This window comes from Orbicella faveolata, unplaced genomic scaffold (assembly GCF_042242905.1).
Source record: "Orbicella faveolata isolate gen_17 unplaced genomic scaffold, um_ofav_v1 contig_46, whole genome shotgun sequence".
NCBI classification, from domain to species: domain Eukaryota; kingdom Metazoa; phylum Cnidaria; class Anthozoa; order Scleractinia; family Merulinidae; genus Orbicella; species Orbicella faveolata.
Genome location: NW_028301576.1, coordinates 23,663,882 through 23,688,877, shown reverse-complemented (window position 1 = coordinate 23,688,877; position 24,996 = coordinate 23,663,882). Strand labels below are relative to the sequence as shown.

Here is a 24,996-nt window from a genome sequence, read left to right as displayed (position 1 = left end):
TTTTTCCCTATAAAGATAGGATCAACCGTTCCCAAATGTCAAAGGTTGTGTATAAGGCTAGTTTTGGGACTGCCAGGATTTCTACATTGGAAAAACAAAACGTAGATTACATGACAGAAAAACTGAACATTTTAAAGCGATCATGAGTAACTGTCATGCGTCTGCTATCGCAGACCACGTCACGTCAACTGGTCACCACTTAAAATGGGACTACTTTGATATATTGGCAAAAGGTCGGTCAGATACTCATTGCAAGATAAAGGAGACTCTACTAATTAGGAAATTGAAACCTACTCTAAACGATAATGTGAGCAGCGAAAAGCTTTATCTTTATATAGTTTGCATCTTTTAATATGCAAACTTTTCTTAGCTTCTGTCATTGTTGTTTAATAATTAGACCCGTAGCCCGCAAGGGCTACGGGTCAATAGCCCATTCGGCTTCGCCTCATGGGCTATTGACCCGTGGCCCTTGAGGGCGAAGGGTCTAATTGTTTTAGTATCACCCAACTAGTCGGTCAGAAAAGGCAATAATAAAGTTAGCAAATACAAGTTGAAGAAATATTTATTTGGGAATAAAACGAAAGAAGGCGTCACGCTCGATGGCGCCAATTTCGCTACTCGAGGACTATTACTAATAGTCCCCTAGTAGCGTAGCCAATCAAAATGCAGGATTTGCATTAGTCCACTAGTTGGGTGATACTAATGTTGATTAGTTACTTATCTTTAATTTAAATTTAGTTCTTACTTATGAAGATGTATGTCGAAACAAACGAAACGTCAAGTTAATGAATTTTGTTCTCCAAACTGCGTTTTATTGTCATGTTTGTCACCGCAGTTTGTATGTTATTTCTTATTGAGTTAAAAAATATCCAATATTCACAAGGCTCATTATCAGGATACTCTTGACTTACTTTCACAACACTGTCCTCCATATACTCAACCCATTCAATCTCGTCTACACTGGATGAAATGCTGTAAGATGTCACCCACTGGTTGGAAAGCCGCCTTCCCTGAGTAGCTAGCATTTTGACCGCCATAATTCCACCAAGATCAACTTGGAGCCAGTGCGGTGGACTTGCATGTTGACCACTAGCCCATGCAGAGGGCGAGTTGAGCCGAGCGAAATTGGGACTGAGCCCGGAATAATAATAAGACGAGGCTGTGATACCACTGGCTGGAATCTTTCCATTTTCCATTCCCAGACTCGTGTTGCAAGCTGAAGAAATAAAGGAGAAAAGCTCTCGGGTTGTGCATCTAAATAATAAGAAACATTTACATAAACTTTGCGTTTATGAGAAATCATTGAATGCGTACAGCGTGAAGAATGGTAGACCCTTCGCTAAAAAAAAAAACAAAACAAAAAACATTCTGACTTCAGCATTCGCTGTTCAGCTTAGTGTTAAACGAACGTAAATCAACGTGGTAAATATAGCAACAAAACTCTGTTCGTGTATGAAGATATTAATAATTAAGTGTAGCAATAGGTCTAAGTAAAGGAGATTATTTTAATGACTTACTCTAATTATACTACTAACTAATTTCAAACAATTTATGTTCTTTATGCATTTCTTTACATTTTTGCTTTTTCGTTTATTGATTAAAGCACAATTCAAGGCAATATATACCAAAGTTGAGCAAATAATGCAAAAGGTGTTAAATACATACATTACAAACTAGAGGATTACAGCAACATCATATCATTCTACTCAGTGCTTGTAAACACTCAGAAAAAAAGCCTGACGAGATATTTTCGCAACAATATAGCCAAAGGAAATGTGAAGAGCGGTTTTCAAGTGAGTGTCGTGAATCCAAAACCAACGTGATCGCTCCGACCAATCAAGAAAAACGCAGACAATCCAGTGAACCAATCAAAACTCGAAGCAATTCAGGTAGCTGACGCAAAGCGCGGGAAACCGAGTGCGAACAAGTCACGATTAATTCTTGGTCTTACATCTGATTTGATAACAAATTGGTGCGAGTTGTTTTAGAGCAATATTTCGAATTACTTTCGACACTTCAGTGAAAATCGTTCTAAGTTAGTAGTTTCATTTTACCCTCGCATTTGTTTCCGCCCTGTTTAATTTGGCAGATGTCTGTCTGTCTTCCGCATTCAGAGTCAAAGCCATTACAAGAGAGGAGTCGGACGCTGTTGGTCATGTAGATTGCCCATTCATAATCCACCAAGTCCTCTGGGCTAGATTCTGAAGTCTTGTCATTCAGTTCACAAACCTTTGTATTTCTGTAATAGTTACTACTCTCACATGGAGGGTCACGCCCTATGCATGACATCACGCAATCTGTAAGGTTTGGCGATTGTTTGGTAAAGAACGCGTGACCTGCTAAGACACGATTTGGAATAGAGTCGGTTGCGTCTTCGCACTGCGTGACAAACGCAAATGTCACTTGTGAAGTATAGCAGAGCAGAGTTAACATGGCCGTGATGATCATGTCCTCATTTGGAGACATAACTGCATGGAGATAACAAAAAAATAGTAGTGCTTCCAAAGTTATATTAGTTAACCCACGCACGTACAACCCAACGTGGTAAAAGGGGGTGTGAGTGAGGGGAGTGGAACACCCGCTAGCGTTTTCGTTACTTCTCGCTATTTTGGGAGGTTTTCACTTTTAAGACGAGTCCTCTGTATTAGATTGCGCATACTTACTAACCAGAATAACACAATTAGCGCGCGCACATAAACAAAGTGATGGCGTTTTCTTAACTGCTCTACTTGCGAGAGACAAATCGTCAGGGTTCTTTTTTCGTAAACAAGTAACGCGACCTAGCGATTTTTTTGATTTAGTTTGAATGCAGCGATCATCTTCTTTCTTTACCGTACTATTGCGGAGTAAAAACTTATCACTGAAAATGAGAGCATACCTAGCACTCGTAAAAGATAATATGTGCCCTCATGAACACTGCGTGCTTGGAACATAATGATTGAATCCCTGTCGATTAAATATGGTTGTCTTTAACATGAAACGTACATCAAATTGCTTATTGAGGTGCAATCCATCCAATGTTGTATTCGTCGCTAAACTTTCTCCCAATTTTTCTGCTGTCACAAAGCGTAGAGTGAATGGTTCAAATATAAATGTTCCTGAAAGCTGATAATTTAAGGAATTATGGGATATGTTGTAGGTCCTCCTGCTCCTAAACGAATACGGGGACCCCCTTTTTTAAATTCAAAATTTAAGTTCTTTTGATATAAGCAGCCAGCCAAGTCTGAGAGAAAATCTATTGCAAGTTCTACTACGATGGAATTGCCTTTAGAGATAACCTGTCATGTCGTCTATCTTAATATTATGGGATACATAAGCAAGTAGCGCTGCCGAGCGGGCAGTGACTTCACTAAACATGGCGGCCTATTTTAAATTTGTTTCACTTTTTTCCTATAATTTCCGTTTTTCTCGAATATTTAATTTTTTACCCAGAAAACACAGTTTTCTTCAGCTTAGTATGTGGAAGATTCTTAAACACATCATTATGCTGATTTTACAGAAATCATAAATCTTTCGGCAACGTTGAAATTGCGTGATTTTGACGAATTTCGTTTCATCCGTTAAATACCAGTTCTACCGAAAGTAAAAGAGTTTCTGTCGATAGCAATATGAACCAACATCTTCTACGTGACCAAGTTCCCTTAACTTACAAACGTAAACAAGTTTCTGGGGAGAGAATTCGAATTTTAAAGTAAGCAAGCTTTTCTTGGTGAAGACCCAACGAAGACTGCTTTTCGACGAAAGCAAATTTATGATACGGAAAAAGATATGAAGAATCAACATTTCCCACCTAGGGCCATCCTTTCGATCATTGTGCAGAAACTAACATAAGAAAACTTAAATAGTGGTACCTTGCGAAATCATGGTTTCCTTGCACGAAATTTCGAGATGCTTCGTCGGCAATTCAAGGGATCGTCTAATTTAGATATAGCGGAGATTTCTTTTATTCGAACCTAACCAAAACTAAGCACAGGACAATTCCTTTACAGAAGGACGACAAAGGAAGAACAAAAACATGTAATAATATTTTGAGAAGTTTTTCAGCAGCCAGATGTTTCATTCGCACGACAGCTACACCTTGATATGTTTGCTCGATGGAAGTTCAAAGTATACAAGGAAGTAAAACGAAACATTAAGAAATGCTTTAAGCTTAGAAACAACACTGGCTAAATAAATCTTAAGAATAGACTTGAATCTGTGAAAGAAATAAACGAAAATACATCTTGTTCACTATTCATATGTTTAAATCGGTTTCCAAGCTACGTTTATTGGAGTTCAACACGGGTTTGGCGGGATGCCAGATAAGAGTAGAAATGGAGGCGGGAGACGGGATGACAGCAATGCATGTTAGTGACCGGATGCATGATAAAAGATTCTTTGGCAGGAGCGGGATTTCCTCAATTGACCCGCGGGATGCGAGATAGTTTTAAAATTGACAGCGGGAGCAGGATGAAAAACAAAAAAAACTTGCACGTTACGGTCGTTACTCAGAGAACCGCAACTCTAACCAGGCGGAATCGGGATAAAGATTCTCTATATCTCGATGAAAAGAGACGAGAAGAGTTTTTTTTCTCTCTTTAATCGATCACAAAGCGTAGCAAAACCAAACCAAATTACTTTGAACCCTGGATTGAAAATCGCTTGAACAAGACAACATACAAGTACAGTGAAACCTGTATTAAGCGGACCCCATATTAAGCGGACATCAAATTTGTTATGGAACCACACCTGAATAAAGCCTGTTAAGCCTTACCAAAACAGAACTCAAGCTATAGTGGTTAAACTTTCCAACTTTTCCTAAAAGTTATCAAGGAAATTTTGGTCGCATTGCTTTGATTAATCGTTTGAAACGTTGCCGGTTTGACCTAAATTTTCTTCCTAAGCTCAAATTTTGCTTTAGTTTGAGTTCGGCGTCTATGACGATCTTATTTGGAGTTCTTTATATTTCTTATGTCCTTATCTTTTCTCATTTTGTTTAGTCAGTTTTGGAGTTTTTCTGATTTATCTAAAAATATTTTCAAATCCAAGATGGCGGATATTTTGAATGGGTGACGTCATTTTAGCGTAAAGTTCCTCAAGTTAAACTAACTTCCTGAAAGGAAATTTTAACATCGTGTTGTAAGTTGAATCCATCGGGATATTGTAAACTGAGTTCCGTGGTTATATAGCTACATTTGAAAAGTCCAGAAAACTTACTTTCACAATACCGTTCTCGGCGTGCAGAACCCAGTCGATCCCGTCTGCACTGGATGAAATTTCATAAGATGTCACCCAATTGGCGACACTATCATACTTCTTCCCTTTGTAGTAACCTTTTTGACCGCCATGATTTCACCAAGATCAACTTGGAGCCAGGAGTATGGACCAGGTTGGTCAGCGACAGACCATGCAGTGGGCGAGTTGTAACTGGGACTATAATAAGTCGAGGCTGTGATAGCTCTGGCTGGAATCTTCCCATTTTCCATTCCCAGACTCCTGTAGCAGGTTGAAGAAACAAAGGAGAAAAGCTCACGGGTTGCGCATCTAAATGATAAAAACAATTGCTTAAACTTAATTTGCGATTATGAGAAACCATTGCACGCGAAAGGCGTTAACTGAGGATGGTACACCCTTAGAGAAAAACATTCTGCCTTCGGCTTTCGCTGTTCAACTTCGTGGTGAAAGTAGATCAATTCAAGAACAAAACTCTGTTCGTGTATAACGAAATCAATAAATGCAGCAATAGGTCTAAGTAAAGGAGATTATGTTATAGGCTTTTGTTAGCTACATTACCAACTAAATTCAAACAACACTTATCATTTTTGGATTAGCCATTCTCAGCTTTGATTTCATGGAGGAGAGATAAATTTCTTTTTATTTTGCAGTCTCCAAAGAAATAAAACACAAACATATATATTTAAGTTTGGAAACATAACTGAATAACCAACTCCAAAATATAGAGGGTAATAATAAATTTTAATGGGTGCAAACCGGAAACAAAATTTTGCAAAAACCTGTAACGCAGTTTTTGAGAAAGCCATGAGAGGGTTTTGTGGGATTGGCACAATTAACTGCTACACATTTCATAACAAAAAGATTTATGTTTCCAGGTTGTGAAACCACGCAAAATTGCATGTCTAACAACAAACTGAAAAAATGGAGGCAGGGTTTCATATTAAAATTGGAAAAATCCAGCTTTCTTTTGGGAAAGGATGCCACAGTCTTTGCTGTGGTAACCTCTGTTGCTTAGAAGCCTTAAGAAATAAAAGTGCTGTCATATGTGGTGATCTTTGTGAAATTGTTTTTTTTTTCCTCTACTTTTGGTGACGTACTATCAAAATAGCGGAAGTCATTCTAATGTTTATGTGATCGTTTGGTACAGGTCAGCGGGATAAAATTGAGGTAGCTTTTGAATGTTAACACAGTGCACAATATCAAGTTCTAAAATTGCTTTTCTCAGACAAACACGAGATTTGTTCGATTGTGGTTTCAAAGATAACCTCGTGCTCACGTCAAAGACAATTAAGAGGGTTAACATGACGTCAACTGATGCAAACACACTGTCCAATAAAAAGGAAATTCACTGGTTTATAAAGACAATATCGCTCGCCATAAGTGTAATCTAGCAACTACAAGCTGTAACAGCAACGTTACACAATTTAAAGGTGAGTGTAGTATTGAGTGTATAAAAACTGAAATTAGTTATCCCTCGTATGGTAAATTATTGTCAGATGAAATACATAAGACTGGCTGGTTACACTTCAAGCGGAATATTTTAAAAAGCACAAGACCTGTACCCCATGTTCTGGACTGGGGAACCTCATGACGACAAACAAGAATGTTAAGCAAAAGTACGAGAACAGAACTTTTTCTTTTTCTTCAGCTCGCGTCGTTGTGTCGACTGCGTGAACTGGACAACAAGCACATGCAGTGCAAGAATTGTGACAGCGCTTTTTCAATAGAAATATTATGAGCGAGTTTCAAGAAAAGATATTGGTGTTACATCTTGCCTAGAAAGTATTTATCTCTTTATTCATTCCAGCTTGTTAGATTTCAGTCATACATGTAACGCGTTATTTACCCCTTGGATTTTCTTTCTGAACTTTCCATGGGTCTGTGAAGATATATGTAAATTATGTTTCTTAAGGGCAGATTTAAACCATGGTCAGTGCCCTGCTAAATGTAAAAAAGAAGGCTAGAAACATAAAACGTTAATGACGAAAAATCGACAAATGTAAGAGCAGTTTAGCATAACCGTCACTACAAATGCCTTTAACTTCCGCTAATAAGGGCGCTTCAGTTTACAAATTAATCTGGCGAACGAACCGCATCTTGGCCGTAACTATTGATTTCATTTGTGCTGAATACTGGCAAATTATCAGTGTTGCAAGTCACTGTCAGTTTCTATGGCCATTTTTTTCTTGTGCGCTACGAAATCCTTTATATCGTGAGTTAAACGCTCGCACAGTTTTCCAAAGGCAGAGAGTTATTTGACCCATGAGCCCTCAGCTGGTTCCGGAACGAAACTCTTCGTGTGAATAGTCACGATTTCCAAGTTGTTCAAAATTTATAGTGGCACAACATTTATCAGCCTCAAAGATGCCAAGACATACGCATAATGCCGCTACTCCATGGCAGTTTGTATACCGAGCGAAGGGTCTTTTACAAGGTAATCAGTCATGTTCTTTTTGCTGATTCCTGCTGTCACGTCAATTAATACCTTTATTGTTTTAAATATTTGTCAAATTTGAACATGGCAATGTAAATTAACTTAAACATATATAAACAAGGTAAAATGTCCCCAGACTGTTTCACCCTGTTTTCAGTTACATATCTCCACCTCAACTAGAGGTTTTGTAATCCTGTGTGCACGTATACATGAAGTCTTTCAAGATGGATTTTACGAGTAAGGAAGTTAAAAATTTTTAATTAATTTCGAATAACTTGACGTCATGAACGAATTTGAAAGACAAAAATAAATGTAAAAGTACTCATGTCTTGAGTGGCTGTAGCTCAAAGCAGGGAATCTGACGACGATTTTTAAGAACTCTACAGCTGGAGAATATAACATAAATACCCTCGGGAACCTCTGAACCCACAGGTCTGAGATAGAAACACTTTATTGTTACAATAGAAGCACAGATAAGAATCACGGCACGAGCTGTTGACATAATGCATCATGGCGCCCGCGCAGAGAATTTGCTTCTGATAATCGAAATATACGAGTGATTTTCCTTGTTTCTATTCTAACAGTGTCCTCCAAAAGAAATAGAACACATTTTCTACTTGTTTCTATCGAGTTCTAGAAAAACTCGTGAAAGTTAAGAAGAATTTGAAAGAGCTGCGAAGCACTCGCCCGTGGCCCATGTTTCTATAGCATTTCTCATTCTCCTAAACTTCTAATCATGTTTCTATAACTCGACGGAGTGTCGAACGGAATTGATCATGAACTAAATGATACGGCCAAAGACCAGTTGACAAGAGCAATTGTAATACCATTGATAGTCCCTCAATAGGTAGTAACAATGTAAAACCTCTGCATAACAAAGTATAAAGTGTGTTGCAAATAGCTGGAAAAATTCAAATCACCGTCAAAAAATCCCACGATTTTATTTATACCAAAAGACCTTAATTTTATTTGGCGTCTGCGATTTTGAGACGCTTATTTATGTCGGGTATGGTCTGATAATTTGTTTTTCTCTTTTGAAAACGATCTTTCAGAGAGTGGCACTGATCCCTGTCGTGACTGTACTCCGGAGTTTCCCAAATGTCAAGAGATAGTAATTTGTCCCAAACACTTGGTATAGATCTGATCCAGGCAGCCAAGAACGAGCTCGAGTTCCTTAAACTGGTGGACGATAATCCGAACCTGTGCAAAGGATCTCTTGTTAAAAACGCCATCAGACGATATGAGCTCTTTTGGTTGCCATTTGCTTCAAGATTTGGCTCATCGCCAGCCCTCCAAGCAGCTCCATTGGACATCGCATGGGTCTGGCATGTCCACATGTTGGCTCCATTTTACTACGAGCAGGACTGCCTCAATATTGTATCCACATTGTTAGACCATGCACCTTTAAACACCACCCAAAGGAACCTAGCCCTTCAGTTGACCAGAGATCGCTGGTATGGGGCACTTCCAGGGGAGCCGTTTGAAGTAGATCTTACAAAACCCCCGACATTGTTAACAGAATATCGATCCAGGATTCAGTACAATCTGGAAGAAGCTTGCTATCGTCAGTTCAAGTTTTATTACCAAGTTTCATTGCCACACTACAGTGACGACTTGTTTCTCAAAAGTGCTGCAGAACGGTATGAGCATCATGTGCAGCTAAAGAGGCTACACCCAGACGTGTCCATGGTTCCTTGCTACGATGTCCAACTTATCTGGCACGCCCATCAACTTCACCCATTAAATTACAAGCAGACAACAACAGAATTGTTTGGAACGCCGTTACATCAAGATGTTACAGGTCGAACCCCAGGATCCAATTTGTACCGCATTGAATCGAAGACGAGGTCTTTGTGGGAGGCGGCAGGAGAGCGTTTAGAGAAAGCAGGGGCCATGTACAGAGGTGATCCACCTGATCCTAGTCCGCCGGCACCAAAGTCGCTGTATACACTGCTTGCTTGTCAGGAGTATTCATTTGAGATCCAAAAAGTTGAATTCGAAGCAGTGGGATTAAAAAGGCTGTTAAACTTCGTAATTCAGATGGAAAACTTGGAGGGAAGAATCCTTTATAGCCAAACCTTCAAAGGAGTTAATCAAGAACATTTCGGAGCACCGAAAAAATTTACAATCGAGAATAGCGCAGAACCAGCCATTATTGTTTCTGTTTACAAGTGGGAGATATTCCGCACGAGGTTAATTGAAAAGTGCCAAGTAGATCTTCTCCCCTATGTTCAGGAGGTTGTTGACGCTGAAGCCGCTACTGTATCTAGCCAGCCAATTACGATTGACGTTCCTTTCTGCAGTGCACAGTACACGGTAAAGTTAACCCTCAAGATAGATCCTCCGAGCATCATCAAACACTGCTTCAAAGTTCAACCAATGAAGAAGTTTGTGCCCTGTAACCATCCATCGATGGCGCTTAGTTTCCCAGAACTGATGCTTTCCCCAAGTGATCTAGCGAAGGTGTCTGTACCTTGTGACTCTTCTACCCACCCTGTCCTCTGGAGAGGATATCGAGTGTTCAGGTACCGTGTTGTTCATTCATCAGAGGCGCTACTGTCTGCGTTGGAGATAATTAACCTTTATGATCAGGTTGTGGCAACATCCCACACAATCAGCCCAGGTACATTCCCAGAACGAAGTGCCGTTGAAGACCAGCAGAAGAATATTGTCCAGAACGAGAATGAGGGTGAGAGAGCCATGCTGATTCGAGGTAATAAAGATTGGGGCGTTTGTATCGGTAAGCTGACGAAAACATCAGACAGAGGAATACCAGGATGGCAGCATTATGTCGCAATAAAGGTCTACAAGTTGTTTGGTGATCGTGGCTTGTGCTCAGTTCGCAAATTAGGTCATGGCGCGTTTGCGATGCAATTGGACCCTGACACCAATGTGCAAGTAGATCTCAAGTTGAATACGGTGATAATCTCCCCTCGTGCACAAAATATTCCTCAGATTCTCGCTCTGGCGTTCTCGGTGTCAGTCTTGCACCTTCTGTGTATCCCCTACGTCTCACACCCATCGCGGAAATCGTCGCCTTCTTCGCAAACATCTCCTTCGGGCTTCATATCTCCTTCCATTTACAGTGCCGGGTATTTGAGTTCAAAGGTACCCACCAACGTCTGCCTCTCAGTGAGGCAGGACATGTTGGAAACTTCCGAAGAAAGAGTTTGTCACTACGACTTCAACGAGGACTTACCGTGTGGCTGTAACGATGGTTTGCCTAATGTTGTAGGCGAGAATGTGTCTGATGAAGAGAGTCTGGAGGCCGCGGGATGTGGCTCAGCATGGCGATAATGCTGCTGGTGGTGGTGGAAGAGGATGGATGGGGGTTGACAGTGGTGGAGGTGGCGTAGGAAAATGAGACGATGGTGGGGCATGTGTAGGAAGTGGTGGTGGCTGTGTTGATGGACGTGGCTATGGTGGAAGAAGAAGTTGTTTGGTGAAGAGTCACAAGGTGTTGGGGTAGTGATGGTGATGGCTGTCGTGCGTGGTTAAATGGCGTCTAAAAGCGGGGAAATAATGTTCATGGTTGATGTAAGTAGGGGATGTGCAATAACGGGCCACTGTTTTTCACCAAATGATATTTCAATTCTGTGCTGGGTTATCAGCTTTTAACTGAACATTCTCTGTATGGTCAGCTGAAAAGAATTTGTGAACTGGAGTGCTGCTGTTATGCATCTATATCTGTATGAAGAACCAACTTCCAAATATAGAATACTACATAATGATCCCGATAAACTCTGGGCAAGGATTCATCGGTTCCCTTGATGCGCCATAATCCGAGTGGTATTTCTGATCTGGAGCATCCATCCAAAGGATTCCACCCAAACTAATATAGATACTGAAAAGCATTTTCTGAAGATAAAGGACACCGCTTATGCAGATCTAGAATGCAAATATATATATCGCTGGGCAGAGGCGTTTATCTCGTTACCATCGAGGTATATACAAGTTTATGGTATGTGTAGACAGAGACAGAAAGTTGTAAATGATTATTCATAACATGATCACTCGTTGTTGTCCACTGACAGCATTGTATTGAAATTTCAGCTTCAACTTTTTATTAGTCTATGGACTTCATTTTATTGACGTGATACTGAATTTATTTTTAATTTGATTATGGTCAGTTGTATATTTAAATACCATAGGGTAATTTTATAAATTATTTTGTTTATTATTTCACATTTTATTAGTTAATTGTAGGTCCACATCAGCCTCACTGGCTGCCAATCTTTATAACCTGCATTACTAAATAAAATGATGAGGTTGTTGATGATGATGATGATGGTGAAATACTCATTACTCATCGATATATGAAGACTTACAAATTTATGAACTTCAAACGCCTCTCGCGATGAGTGTGATAAATTTTCTGGAGCAAATAACTTTTGTGAGATGAATACGGCTAATGTTGGCCGCATTTATTGCGTTACATCTTTTCTTTTTTGCGCGTCGCGCTCCAACTAACTGAACGCTTGGAAGATTGCTAGGCCAATGTAAAATTGAAATCAAATCCCTGGGTACTTTCATAATTCAGCAACAAAAACAAATAGCTTGTACTGTGATTTTAATTTATGTTTTTTGTTCATTTTGCTTCCGGCGGCCATGGATGAATCTACTCCACGGATCGGAAGTTCTAGCTTGTTCTGATTATACCTTGCAAGACAGAGATTCTCTTCTTTCAAGAGAAGGGAGTATAAGTCTCGCAAGGTATGCGATGATTGAAAACGGCTACGGTTTTATTTTGAAACCCTTTACGCATCACCTTTATCACTTACCCCCGATGTGTCTCAGCTCAGTGCCCCTCCGTCATATATGCGTCACTCCAACTTTCAAGCCAAATAACTAAAGGGGTCAGTTTCAGAAAGAACTGCTGCTCAGGATGCAAACAGGGAGTCTAGAACCAAGGAGAGGGCGAACGAGTGATACAAATTCCAGGGAGCAATGACTGGGCAGTATCCATCGGAAATCTAGTGTCTGAATGAAAGAAATCCACTACATAGTGGCATATGCAGAGAAAGCCAGGGCTTTGCAGATATTTTTCACCTTTCGGGCAAACAAGGTGCTCGTGTTGTAGAAAGTTAGCACCTGGATCTCATATGGACTTCGACATTCCGATACTGCTATAGAGACTGGAATATTTAACAATTGATATTTCCCCATGATCTCAAGCCATTCCGCCATACCTTAATTATCTTCCTGACCGCTTAATGAAACCGCACCCTAGCAGTATACGTAAAGGTCGAAGTTTCAGTTCAGGGGCCCGTTTCTCGAGGGTCTCGAAAAGTTTTCGCACCTGGAAAGCAGTAGCAAAATCTCAAACGTTATGATTACAGAGCTGTTTTATTCACATATACTTAATTTAAACAGAGGTTCCATTCCGTACAAGAAGTTTCAGGCGTGTAGACCTCTCTCTCTTTAAATACCAATTAACTAAAAGTGGCTTTTCGGGCCCGAAAAGTTTCCGGGGCTTTCGAAAAACAGGCCCCAGGTCCTAGTTTCTCCCGCTGGGGTTAAGGTGGTGGTGGTGGTGGGGGGGTGTTTGAGGTTGTCGGGGTGGTGGTTGAGATTAACACGACAAATCAAAGGCATTACCTATTTTCGAGACAAATGGCTCACAGTAAGAGAGGATAAAGTGTAAAAGTTAATGCCCCATGGAGGCTTTATTCCCGATATAATGCCTCTCAAGTTAGATAACTCTTAGTTCCGGAAATCTAAGGAGGGTCTGGAAATAGCCAACTTCCGAAATTGCTGATTTTATTGACATGAACAGCCCGAGAGGCTTTACACGATTTTTATATCCGCGAAACAGCTGGGTGCGGCTGCCTGGTCCAAAAATGACTTGAGATGGATTACTTTAGGAATACAAAGCCTTTATGGGGGATTCACTCTCTCACTCTTCATTCTCTTGTTCATAATCAGAACACCTTTTTGACATGTGCATAGTTTTGGCCATTGATTTAACCAGATTCTTTGCAAAGTTGAAATCGTCCTTGAAAACGTTTCTTGTGAACGTTCTTTGTGACAAAACTTTGGCATTATATTATTAGGCCATTCACCACCCTGAACGATGTAATTGAAACAGCCCCTCGTATACCACCGTAGGACGTCAAAACATTGGCTGGAAGGGTGGCGTTAGAGATCATTTCTGGACTGGCTGAACCATGACGGTGACGACAAAGTATTAGCTAGAGTTCCTCTAAGCTCATGCATTTGTGTGACTTTGCAAGTTGGCCAACTCATCTTATCATGTGCCACGCACGCTTTGTATGTTGATTGACCAGCTCCCCCATCCCCCCTCACCCCGTTCATGACAAGATGTCTCCGTGTTACGCTACAAAGCAATCCAAGCACAAATTCAGCTGTTTTATTTTAAAATGTATCGAAGACAATGCTGAGCACTTCTGAGTTTAACGAAGCTCCTGTATGTGGCAAAAAAAACCTGTTACCGCTTAAGATCTGGAATAACTACAACGTAGTCAATTAATATTTCCTTCAGTCTTCAGTCTGTTTGTTATGCTTTGTTTCCTAAGGCATGTTACAAAGTTAATCAAAACTATAACAAAATTCTCGAACGTGATTGGCTATCAGCAGCCCGATTTGAGCATTGATTGGACAGTGTACGCGTCATGCTTGTAATAGGACAGTACGCGTCATTTTGCGCGCGCTGTTGCGGTGCACTTTACTGAGTAAACTGCTGTGTTTTTCAGCATTCATAACGACGTTTAATCGTTCAGCGATCAATCGATGGTTTGTTCGTTTCTCGAATTTTGACATAGTTTTGATTAATTGGTAACAGGACACCGTGTCGTCCAATTCAGTCTGTAATCATACTCTTGATTAACAAATCGGACTCCCGCTTCGCGGTCGTCCGATTTTGTTAATCACTCGTATGATTACAGAAAGAATCGGACTCCACTCAGTCCTATTACCATTATTTATTACTTCCCAGTGGTTGGTTATTAAAATGCTTTGGCTACTTATTTTCGAGGGCGAAGGAGCTTTACCTTGGAATTTTGCTTTAAGAGCTTCGTCACGGTTTGTTCATCCTGAAAAGTTTAGCCTAAATTATTCAAGTTCGCCGTTTGTAATCCGTGTTAATCTTCTCCATCCTTAACCATCCTTGTTCCTTTATGGTTTATTATTACTATTACTACCCCTTTAGTGTTTTTCTATCTTAGTAAACTACTATTTTAAGGTTTCTTCAATTCAATGTAATTATGTGCGTGGCCAAAAAACTGAAAATAACGTGACTGAGCTCCTTTTACGGTTAGAAATATCAGGGTGGATATCAGAAATTTAAAAATTAAAACCTCTCTCTCCCGTCCTTTTCAGTTTGAGATTTTCAGATTGTCAACGCCAGGACTTTTCTCGTTATGACGTCATTGCACTCGCCCCATGCCCCTCACTTATCCATCCTCTGTTTTGACTCGCCCAGTTGGGATGGGCCACACATGACGTTTAACGGCACAGCGACATCTGTAAATACAAAAGAGTAAATAAAGAGCTGGTTTCTTTATTTTACATTAAAAGTTAAGATGCGAACAAGTTTCAAGACTTTTCTTAAGGATACTTTGATAAATTTGGTTCAAAAAAAACTTTCAGGACTACCTATCTCAATAAGTAACAGTGCATTGTAGTTACTAGTTGATCCATTACAGTTTCCTCTGAGCTTTAGCCGGGTTAAACTAAAATCCAGCCTGTACTTATCTTTACTCTTACTCATATACAAGACATAAAGTGTTCACTAGTGACAGTTAACAACCAATCCCAAGAAATTCAAAGGACGAAGGCCAGACGGCCCTGTTGGATGACACAAATAATAGATTGAAATCTTTTGTTAATGTCCCTCAATACGGTGGCGACGAAGTCACATGAAAATCAAGAAAATAATAACAAAAACCTTAATATTATTATAGATACATGGAATCGTCATGGTTACCCATTTTAGCTGGTCTTGTCAATCCAAGAGCCTCCATGATCTGAACAAACTCTTGTTTTGATTTAGTAAGTCGTGGGTTGTACTTCAATTCCTCACCAACAGTGGTGGTTGTCACACCTAAAATAAAAATGCCTTAAATTCTCACCAAAATACTGTCTGAGCCTGCGTAATTCTTCAAGCCTATTGTGGTCACCAGACAACCTTTGAAGAGCTCATGATTCAGAAAATTATTAAAGAACTCCATCCATTGGCTTTAAATAAAATAAAATAAATTACTTAATTGGCCACTCCCCATTGGGGTCTTTCAGGACCACTGTAAACAAACAATGATAAATAAGTATTCAAATAAACATAACTAGGTTAAGAATCCCAACTGGTGGGAGGCAGACCAGTTGGCTATTTACAAGCGCAGCCGAGAAGTTGAACTCGGGGCTACCGAGAACAACATCAGCTAGCTGTCAGAACGGCGGATTTGAACCCGGGACCTACGGATTTCAAATCCGGCGCTCTAACCACTCGGCCACGCTGCCTCCAGCTTTGAGTTATGATAGAACATTTTATGTAGTTATTGACCAAAGTAGCTATTGTAAATGTTTGCTTTAGAGTGGCATTGGTTAAAGAAGAAAAGTGGGGATGGCAGGGGGCAGTGAGAGAAAAAAAAAAAAAAAAAAAAGAAGGCACAACGTCAGGTTCACCATCTCCTTTATTGGCACTGAAAAACCAAAACCATGCTATTCATAAGTTGAACTCTTGAACTGTGATGGTAATAGCCGAATAGCTCTGATTATTTTTCTATGAAAATCATTATGTGTGACAATGAGTTATATTCCTACCATGTAGATAGTAAAACAATTGCATTTGTAAATCATGGAACTCAGATTGAAAAGATGAAGTTACCTAAACAAACAAAATTACCAGTAGTGTATTAATTAAGTGTTATACAAACCATAATAGTCGTGAGCAGGATAAAGCAAATAATCTTCAGGCAGTGACAGGATCTTACTTCTTACTGAGTCATACAGTGTTTCAGGATTTCCTTTAATTGAAATGCAAATGAATCCATTGAATGAATGGACTACTGCAAAATCCCAAGTTAGGGGCCTGGGCTTATATAACTTCATTTAAGGGGTTTGGGTGGGCTTATAAACAGGGGGGAGGGGGGGGGGGTATATAAGCGGAATAAAAAATGTTTTGGAACGACGAGATTAAACGTCCTGTATCTGAGAAACGAATTGAAGTTAACATACCATTACATGTAGAGCTATTACCGTATTTCCCTGCTATTACCCCATTAGCCTATAACTTTTGATTAAAAATTTTGATGTTTGTAAAGAAACACAAATGGTATGCACTTATACATTAGATGGGCTTATATCTTAGGGGGGGGGCTTACATTCTGGGGGCTTATATCTAGGGGGGGGGCTTATATCCGGGGTGACTTATATGTAGAGTAATATCTTTGTTAGCAAATAGAAGGGCTTATATTACAAATATCTTGAGGGGGGGGGGGGGGGGGCTTGCATCCCGGCGGGCTTATATCCAGGGTGACTTATATGTAGAGTAATATCTTTGTTAGCAAATAAAAGGGCTTATATCTCGGGGGGCTTATAACCGGGGGTCTTATATACAGGGCGGGGGACTTACATCCAGGGGGACATATCTGGAATTATATATTTGTTAGCGAATAGAAAGGCTTACACCTGGGAGGGGGGGCTTACAACTGGGGGCTTTAACATGGCATTTTACGGTATTTAAGCATGTACTGTTTTACGAGTAATATCATTAAACATGTTCAAAAATCAAACTTATATGCACAACAGTCCAGGAGAACTAGCAAGTCTGAAGAATGACTGACAATGGTTTATTTAGTTGGCCAGTAAACCTCTTCAACATTGAATCAATTACCATGACTGACAGTAGTAAGTATGATGTTCTGATATACAGTCCTTCTTGCATTTTTTTGACAGAACATGACCAGATCCTTGATTCTCAAAGTGGCGACTAAATGTTACAAATAGGTCAATATAGAGAAAATATGAGTTAATCACACCCCTACCCTCTTGAAAATCCGTTCGCCCGCAGGCTCTGATCAGAAGTGCATCACCAGTAAAGGCCATCCTATCAGTATGATTCACATATGTTACACAACCTGCAATTCAAGAAATAATATAAATATTTTTTGGTCAGTGAAGAAGAAAATGCCAAAAAAATCAAAAACTTGGATTCCCTGAAAAACAGTTACTAGTCTTGTCCTGCTGGCATTGATCATTCAATTTCACTGCTTAGCGTTCAATACAGGAAACTACAGTACTGTGCATTGAATGTTTAATATTAATCATACATGGAAATTAACAGTGACGAGCCCAAACGTTTGTCTACTTTTAAATTATTAACATCCTTTCCTGCACTCATACTATCCAATCAGAAGTCAAGAAAAGCCATCTTCAGCAAGAATGGATAGTCTGCAAGACTAGAATGTTATTAATATAAAAGTGGTCCCTGCACTTTCTAGTTCCTTGCTGTTAAAGTTGAAGCACCTAACTTCTGACATGATTCACCAGGAACCTATTTTTCAAACTCTTGAAATGTCATGGCAAGTCTCCTGACATCCTTGGAAATCCTTCCCTCACCCCACCCGGCCTCTCCTGTGGTGTTCAATGGCAGTAGTTTAAGAAGTCTTGTCATCCACAGGCAAGTTTACATGTTATCCATCATTCAAGTTTTCAGCTATACACACATACATGTACATACCACAGGCAGCCCAGACGTTGAATATGATTAATATGTGACATTAGTCTGTTCGCAATTGTGTTACAATTTTAGTCAATAATATATAATGACAATGTGTGAGAATGTTTTGAAAATTGCTCTAAATGCTATGTGTGGAAAATAACTGAAATAAAGTAGCTGCAGTTACTTTATGTTTGTATTGCATTATTTTGAGGTAGTTTAGAGCCATTTAGGTGAGTTACCTTCCGGCGGCTTGCATCCCCTAAAGAGAAATGAAAGGTGGGCAACCTACTGGCCCAACAGCCTGCACTCAAAGCTCCGTAAATTCCACAAAATGACCAGCTCTTGGAATTGATATTCCATTTCTGCTCTGTCTCAAAGTGTAGTTGATTATCTCCATCACAGGATTTGAGTTTCTAGCTTAGCGACCACGCCATAGTGACAAAATCACCTCCAGCCATGGAGAGGCACAGGGCAATTTTTGACTGTTTCCAATGAAATTTCCCCAGGGACCTTGGCACGGTGCAATTTGCATGATAAGAAATTCAAATCCTGTGGCCAAGATAATCGATTATGTTTTGAGACAGAGCAGAAATGGAAACCTACAGCCGGATAAGTAAGCTACTTTTATTTCAATTACTTTCCACATGTAGAATTTAGAGCAATTTTCGAGTCATTCTCATACATTGTCTTATAAACGGCTAGAATTGTACCTGTAACGCAATCAGCAACAGACTTATGTCACATATTAATGGTATTATGAAGTCTGGGCCACCTGTGGTACATACATGACTTGTATAAAACATACCATTTGTATGTCCTGGAGTGGAGCGGACCTCTAGTGCCTAGGATAAATGAAATTAAAAGAATTAATAAAAAAGTTGAGAGGGAAAAGTGGAGGCCTACAAGATGAGTAGCCAAAATATCTTCTTTCAGATACATTTTGATCTGAGTTTGGGTCAAGTGCCACAACACATGGAATTTTTATGATGTAAACTTATAAATTAAAAGAAATTAATTTCAGCTGTGGCTGAGGCTTGGAAACTTGAAACTGAAGGTAAGTTTTAGAGTGACCAAGAGACCATTGAAAGGAATAGAACTCAATGTGCTTTACAAGTTACACTGAACCAGCTAATCTCCAAGGCTAATTAAATTTAATGATTACTTTTTGTGGGTTACCTTACAATAGATTGTAGAATCATAGGTGATATCATAAGTATTATTTAATTTAATAATAACTACATGTTAATATAATTAATATTATTTGATGATGAAATACTGTATTTTCTCAATTAAATGCCGGACCCCAATTAAATGCTGGCCTCAAAAAAAAAAAAACGCTGGATCCAAACTGCCAATTTTTAAATAAATGCTGGGTGCGTTTAATCAGGGACCCGACATTTGATTAAGGTCCCAGCTTTTACATGTATTTGCGGGCAAGATCACAAGGGCTGGTTACAAGCAAATTCATATATTGTTTATGTTCTATCTTAGTAGAGTCTTTAGGGCACAAGACATCTGCACGTACCACAAGCCTTACAACATGTCGAGGTCCATCTTAGTCCATCCAAAAGACAGGACACCAACTGAAAAGAAGACGGACGTTGTATACGACATCACATGCAACGATTGCGGAGAGCATTACATTGGCGAGACAGCGAGAACTCTGGAGAAGCGACTGGGTGAACATCAGAAACAAACAACATCTGCAATCCGGGAACACCGGTCTCAGGCCAACCACGAGATTGACTGGGAAGGAGTCAAGATTCTTGATAAAGAGTCGGTAGATATCAAAAGGAAAATCAAGGAGGCCATTCATATCAGACATGAATGCCCAACACTGAACAGAGACAGGGGCTATGATCTTCCCGCCATTTTTGACAATCTGTTGTCACGTGATTAAACAATTTGCATTCACGTGACAACGTGAGCTCACTTTAATTGCTGATGAAGACTGTGCGATACAGTCGAAAGCTTTGTTTACAATTTTTCAGACCTTGTGACAAGAATAATTGTTCGTTTGTTTATGTTCCGTTTGTTAGTGATACAAAATAATCTTGATTGCAACATGGTACACATGACGTATGTACGGTACCATAATACTATTAACTTCGAGTAATCCAGGTGCAGGATGAAGCAAAAAATCATCTTGAACTAACAAACTGCCCCAGGTCTCCCAGGATCGGTAATAATAACTCAACCTGAAAAAATGGCTGAAAATTGCATTTCTTGAATAAATGCTGGACCCCAATTAAACCGGTCAAAACTGCTGATTCTTAAATAAATGCGGGGGGCATTTAATCGAGAAAATACAGTAACTACATTACATGCAAATTGAAAGCAGGCAGGCAAGCACTGGCGTGATTGGTCACAGGAATAAATAAATTATGCAGACATACATGTATCATTCTGACTCTCCTAGCTAACTACATGATTGTACAATGAATCTCCATGTCTGATTAACAAAATGTGCCAGTTTTGAAAGGAAAGAAAAGAGATCCCCATTAGTTTGGGCAGATGAGGAAGTGAAGTAAACATATCTAAATGAACCACTACTAACCTGGTCTCCAAAGTCAATTTTCTCTCCATCATTTATGAACACATCAGCTGAAGCTCCACTTATCCTAGAGATTACACTTTTGCAGCCTGTGAGATTCTTCAGAATCCCTGTTCCTGTCACATGATCAGCATGAACATGCGTGTTCACTGGTGAAGAAAATAATTATATTAGGAAATTAATAAGAGATCAGTGCCAATCAGGAAGACAGCTGTTTTTCTATTCTCCCATGGATGGGATGCTAGTCCATCACACTTAATTAATCAATATTTAATTCACCAGTAGGCAGTTATACACCAGGACCAGGTTGCTCTTGAAAAGCCTGACTAAGCTAACCCAGCTGGATAAGCTTGCAAGAATTTGAATTTTTTGTATTCATTGTGCATCTCAATGAACACATTGAAAACTTATCGCGGTGGTCAACCATGTCTTACAGTACCACCCGAAAGTATTGACCCTGAATAGGATTCTTCTTTGCCGTGTGGTCTGACTTTGCATCTGCCGCAGTGGTCAAAAAGTGAAACTGAGGTAAAGACGAGTGCAACCGAACTTTAGCAAATGCAGCGGCACAAAAGACGCGGTAATACCTCGGCGAAAAACAGTAGTGACTAATTTTTATTGTGGAAGATTGCTTACATGTAATAAAAGTTGTGAAACTTGTCAATCAACAAACACGAGCAAGCTAAAGCCTGGTTTCACAAGCGATGCATACAGAATTTACGGTTGGTAATAAGACTTTGAATATTTACAAGCCTGGGTAAATTTCCGTCTGTGAGGCATGAGCGGCTGACAGTGTCACAGAAAAGATCTACAAGTCGGTTGGCTTCGGTTTCTTCTGAACGTTGCACAAAACAACACTCAGTCGTCATCGTTTTCTCTTTTAGTTCTCTTAAAATTGCCTTATCTTTTGTTTCAACAAAATTGAATGAAGCAATTGACATTGGTTGCGAAACAACCTGACAAATGTACACTGATGCATGGTTTGCCCCTGTCCTGGAGTCCCAGACATTTGTTATGCAAATTCAAGGCGATTGTTATCTTACTTTTAATTTCAATGTACATGTAGGCCACTCCAATCCTGTCTTAAAAACTTTCTTTAGATGTGTATAATTTTCCTTTAAGTAACATGTCTGCACCAGGCAAATTCAAAAGATTAACAGCATTTGCTCTTTGCATCTATGGACATTTCACAAACACTGTTTACTGGCTGACTTATTCCCAGTCATCTCCATCTCATAAATATCTGCTTTCTCAGCTCCGCATGCGTCTCTTAAGTGTCTCAAGAGAGATGAGTGGGGACGAGTCAGGTTTACTGGTGTGAGTGCCAGTGGTGACACCCTACAGTTTCCTCGCTAAGCATTTTGAAATACACGTATTCCTTTAGATATGAACTACAAAAGTTTTCTTGTTAGCTTTAATTTATTAATTATAGCAAAAGGAACTCTAAAGGAAATGAATTCGGAAATTATAGAATGATTAGATCTACTTTTAGATAAGAAACCCTTGTCGGCCAAGAGATTAAAGAAATTTCATCAGATTGAGCAGAAGCATTCAAGCGCACTCAATTGTCATGTTTTTATGACCTTAAAAACAAAGAAAACAAAAGGCTGTTGAAAAATGACATGCCTTTTTCAATACTAAGGTATTACCTCATCTAAATGCTGCTGCAGCAGGATAAATACCATCCTCGATTTTACCTATTGTAGGTAAAGACGAGGTTGAGTGCGGGAATACGGTGACAATGACACGTGGAGGTCCCGCTGCAGAAAATGGGTCAATACTTTCAGGCGATACTGTACATCTAGCAGGGGGTCACAAATCTTTGTCTTCAATGAGTAGGTCACTTTTTGGGGCCAAAATTCATAAGAAATCTCTCAAATATGTATTCAGTCGGTTAAATATAGCATCTTTAATGTTTCAGTCTGTAGTACTTTCAAAAAGACCTCCCACAAGCTGGATGTTTGGCATGTACATGTAATTAATACAGACTGTAAGTCCTCTGCTGTGAATCATTTGCAAAATATAGCTGCAGTCTTTGTTTAAAAGTTGGTCCCGAAGGACACTGTCTTGAGCCTCTTTTATTTCTCTCTATTAGATGACGTACCAGAGGAATAGCCACTCTCTTCAGATGCTGTTGAATTAGCACTGACATTGATGCTGTAATTAAAACTGAGGTGTTCATGTTATAGAGATGTCTGTATGGACAAGTCTGACTGTAACTTCAGGTTAACATGGCTTTTCAGCCAATCAGAATTGGAGTGTACTTCTTTACAATGTACATACTTACTGGCATAAATAAGTTTAAGGTCCAACTCTTTTGCTATCCTTATATCTCTCTCAGCCTGAAAAATGAAAAACAGAATTTCTATAAGGAAAAAGGCGAAATTTGATTTTCATAATTGTGATCACAATATACACTTAAGTTAAAGCTCTACTAACATGAGAAGGTTTCCCTAGTTACCATATTTTTTATTGAAGTACATAATTCGATGTACATTTAGAAACAGTATATTGCTGACATCCAAAAGAGCTTGAAATGGCTGTGGAGACACTGATCGCCTTGTTCCTAGACCATTTGTAGCTTATTCTCACACTTCCAAGTTTCAATAACAATACAAGAATGGAAACTCTTTTTTCCTTCATTATTGACTGAACAAAAGCAAAGTACAAGCTATGAATAAAAGCAATTTCCATGCAACCCACCTGCAAACTTAAAGGCATCCGTGGTCGAGTGTTGATCGGTACCCTCAATTGACCCTTGATCAATACTTGATCAACACTCCATTGACACCTCCGTTGACACCCAATCGATACTCCATCTACGGCTCAGTCATGAGTCGACTAAATTTTCGATCAATTAATATGTCAGTTGACACCCGGCCGACTACTGACCCACTGTTGATCAAGTGCTGATAGAGTGTGAACCGAGTATCGATCAGGATGTGGACTGAGTATTGATCGAAATATCAATTGAGGGTGTTGATTAAGAGTATCAAATTCAACACTTGACCGTGCATGCCTTTAGAACAGACGCCCTGCAAAATTAACATACACTGTACTTACAGTAAACTGCCACTGATAAAAGTCCAGTGAGCTTAATAATTTGTAACTTCGTGAGAGGTTATGGATTGGCCTTAATAAATGGGGTGAGGGGGGCTTAATTATTTTATGTGGGAAGGGGTTATAAGTGGAATAAAAAAAAAACGTTTTGAAATGAGCTACGGCAGTGTTGATTGAAATCTGTTTTAATAGTTGAGCCTTAATGAAAACATCATAATAAATCAACCTCATTTCATTTGAACTAGAGGGAGCCAATATCCAGGATGGCTGATAATCAGAAGCAAATTTTAAAGCCAGTGAGATATCTTGCGATTTTACCGACTTTATTAAATGTAGATGAAGATGTAGATTTTTGGTTTACAGGTAGATGGACTATAGGCGGGGGAACGGCGTTTGTAATGGGAGCGGGGAGGGGGGGGGGGGAGCTTACAAGCAAGGTACAGTTTACGGTAAATCATTGACGTACTTGAGTATCAACTGGATCAATAATAACTGCAGCCCTGGTCTTGGGACATCCCAGTAAATAAGTGTAAGTATAAGACTCCAAGTCCAATAACTACAAAAGGAGACACAAAAACAAGATTAGTCGCAATCAGAAATCAGTGTGTTCTGAACAGATGAAACATGATGGCCATCCCCCACACACGCCCCCCTTCGCATTGCCTAACAAACGTCAGAAGATTTCATAATTAATACTTGAAAAAATCTAAATTCCCTTCAAACAAAATAATATATGAAGGTCATTGCGTTTTGGAATCGTTAAAGAAACGTGAAAACTGGCATGATTACTCATATTTTACTCTGCTGAAGAGAAATAAGTATATGTGTTGCCCAAGCACCAAACATTTTGCACAACCATAACACGACAAAGTGTCCCTCGGGGGTAATTGTGAGCCGATCGCAGCTTACCTGCCTAAAGATAACTCTAGCTCTTCCCCCAGCCATAACAATACGATCACCTCAAAGTTTCATGACCGCAAAGACAGGAAATATATTGCTACTCGTCCTTTTATCTCATATCTGAAGATAAGGTTTGTCTCCAGTCTTCTCTCGTTA

General features: G+C 39.6%; 3 protein-coding genes across 4 annotated transcripts; 1 reads left to right on the top strand and 2 right to left on the bottom strand.

The window, feature by feature from the left end:
• Positions 1-782: 782 nt before the first annotated feature.
• On the bottom strand, positions 783-2,523 carry LOC149098990 (uncharacterized). The gene is made up of 2 exons (XM_089276739.1): positions 2,036-2,523; positions 783-1,254 (listed from the first exon to the last, which is right to left on the bottom strand). Exons 1-2 carry the CDS (start codon positions 2,464-2,466, stop codon positions 783-785), a joined length of 903 nt encoding a protein of 300 aa, XP_089132865.1. The 5' UTR covers positions 2,467-2,523.
• Positions 2,524-5,193: 2,670 nt separating this feature from the next.
• Positions 5,194-11,933, top strand: LOC110047743 (uncharacterized). 2 transcript variants are annotated; one of them, XM_020753488.2, is made up of 2 exons: positions 5,194-6,644; positions 8,701-11,933. In XM_020753488.2, exon 2 carries the CDS (start codon positions 8,747-8,749, stop codon positions 10,943-10,945), a length of 2,199 nt encoding a protein of 732 aa, XP_020609147.2. In that variant the 5' UTR covers positions 5,194-6,644; positions 8,701-8,746; the 3' UTR covers positions 10,946-11,933. The 2 variants fall into 2 exon arrangements, with proteins under 2 accessions (XP_020609147.2, XP_020609146.2); XM_020753487.2 differs by lacking the exon at positions 5,194-6,644 and adding an exon at positions 6,672-7,648.
• Positions 11,934-13,996: 2,063 nt separating this feature from the next.
• On the bottom strand, positions 13,997-24,993 carry LOC110042765 (persulfide dioxygenase ETHE1, mitochondrial-like). Its single transcript, XM_089277349.1, has 9 exons — positions 24,850-24,993; positions 24,407-24,496; positions 23,168-23,222; positions 20,884-21,029; positions 19,132-19,168; positions 17,650-17,742; positions 16,540-16,629; positions 15,594-15,710; positions 13,997-15,130 (listed from the first exon to the last, which is right to left on the bottom strand). Exons 1-9 carry the CDS (start codon positions 24,883-24,885, stop codon positions 15,057-15,059), a joined length of 738 nt encoding a protein of 245 aa, XP_089133475.1. The 5' UTR covers positions 24,886-24,993; the 3' UTR covers positions 13,997-15,056.
• Between the last annotated feature and the right edge of the window lie 3 nt (positions 24,994-24,996).

Excerpts from the sequence above, each read along its gene's own strand:
- LOC149098990 (XM_089276739.1), bottom strand. The coding sequence starts at position 2,466 with ATGTCTCCAAATGAGGACATGATCATCACGGCCATGTTAACTCTGCTC. Across the intron at positions 1,255-2,035 it reads GGTAAAATGAAACTACTAAC|ATGCACAACCCGAGAGCTTT; the intron begins TTAGAACGATTT and ends CTTATTATTTAG.
- LOC110047743 (XM_020753488.2), top strand. The coding sequence starts at position 8,747 with ATGTCAAGAGATAGTAATTTGTCCCAAACACTTGGTATAGATCTGATC.
- LOC110042765 (XM_089277349.1), bottom strand. The coding sequence starts at position 24,885 with ATGGCTGGGGGAAGAGCTAGAGTTATCTTTAGGCAG. Across the intron at positions 23,223-24,406 it reads TTGATCCAGTTGATACTCAA|GCTGAGAGAGATATAAGGAT; the intron begins GTACGTCAATGA and ends TTCATTTTTCAG. Across the intron at positions 15,711-16,539 it reads TCCTGCTCACGACTATTATG|GTGTGACAACCACCACTGTT; the intron begins GTTTGTATAACA and ends TTTTTATTTTAG.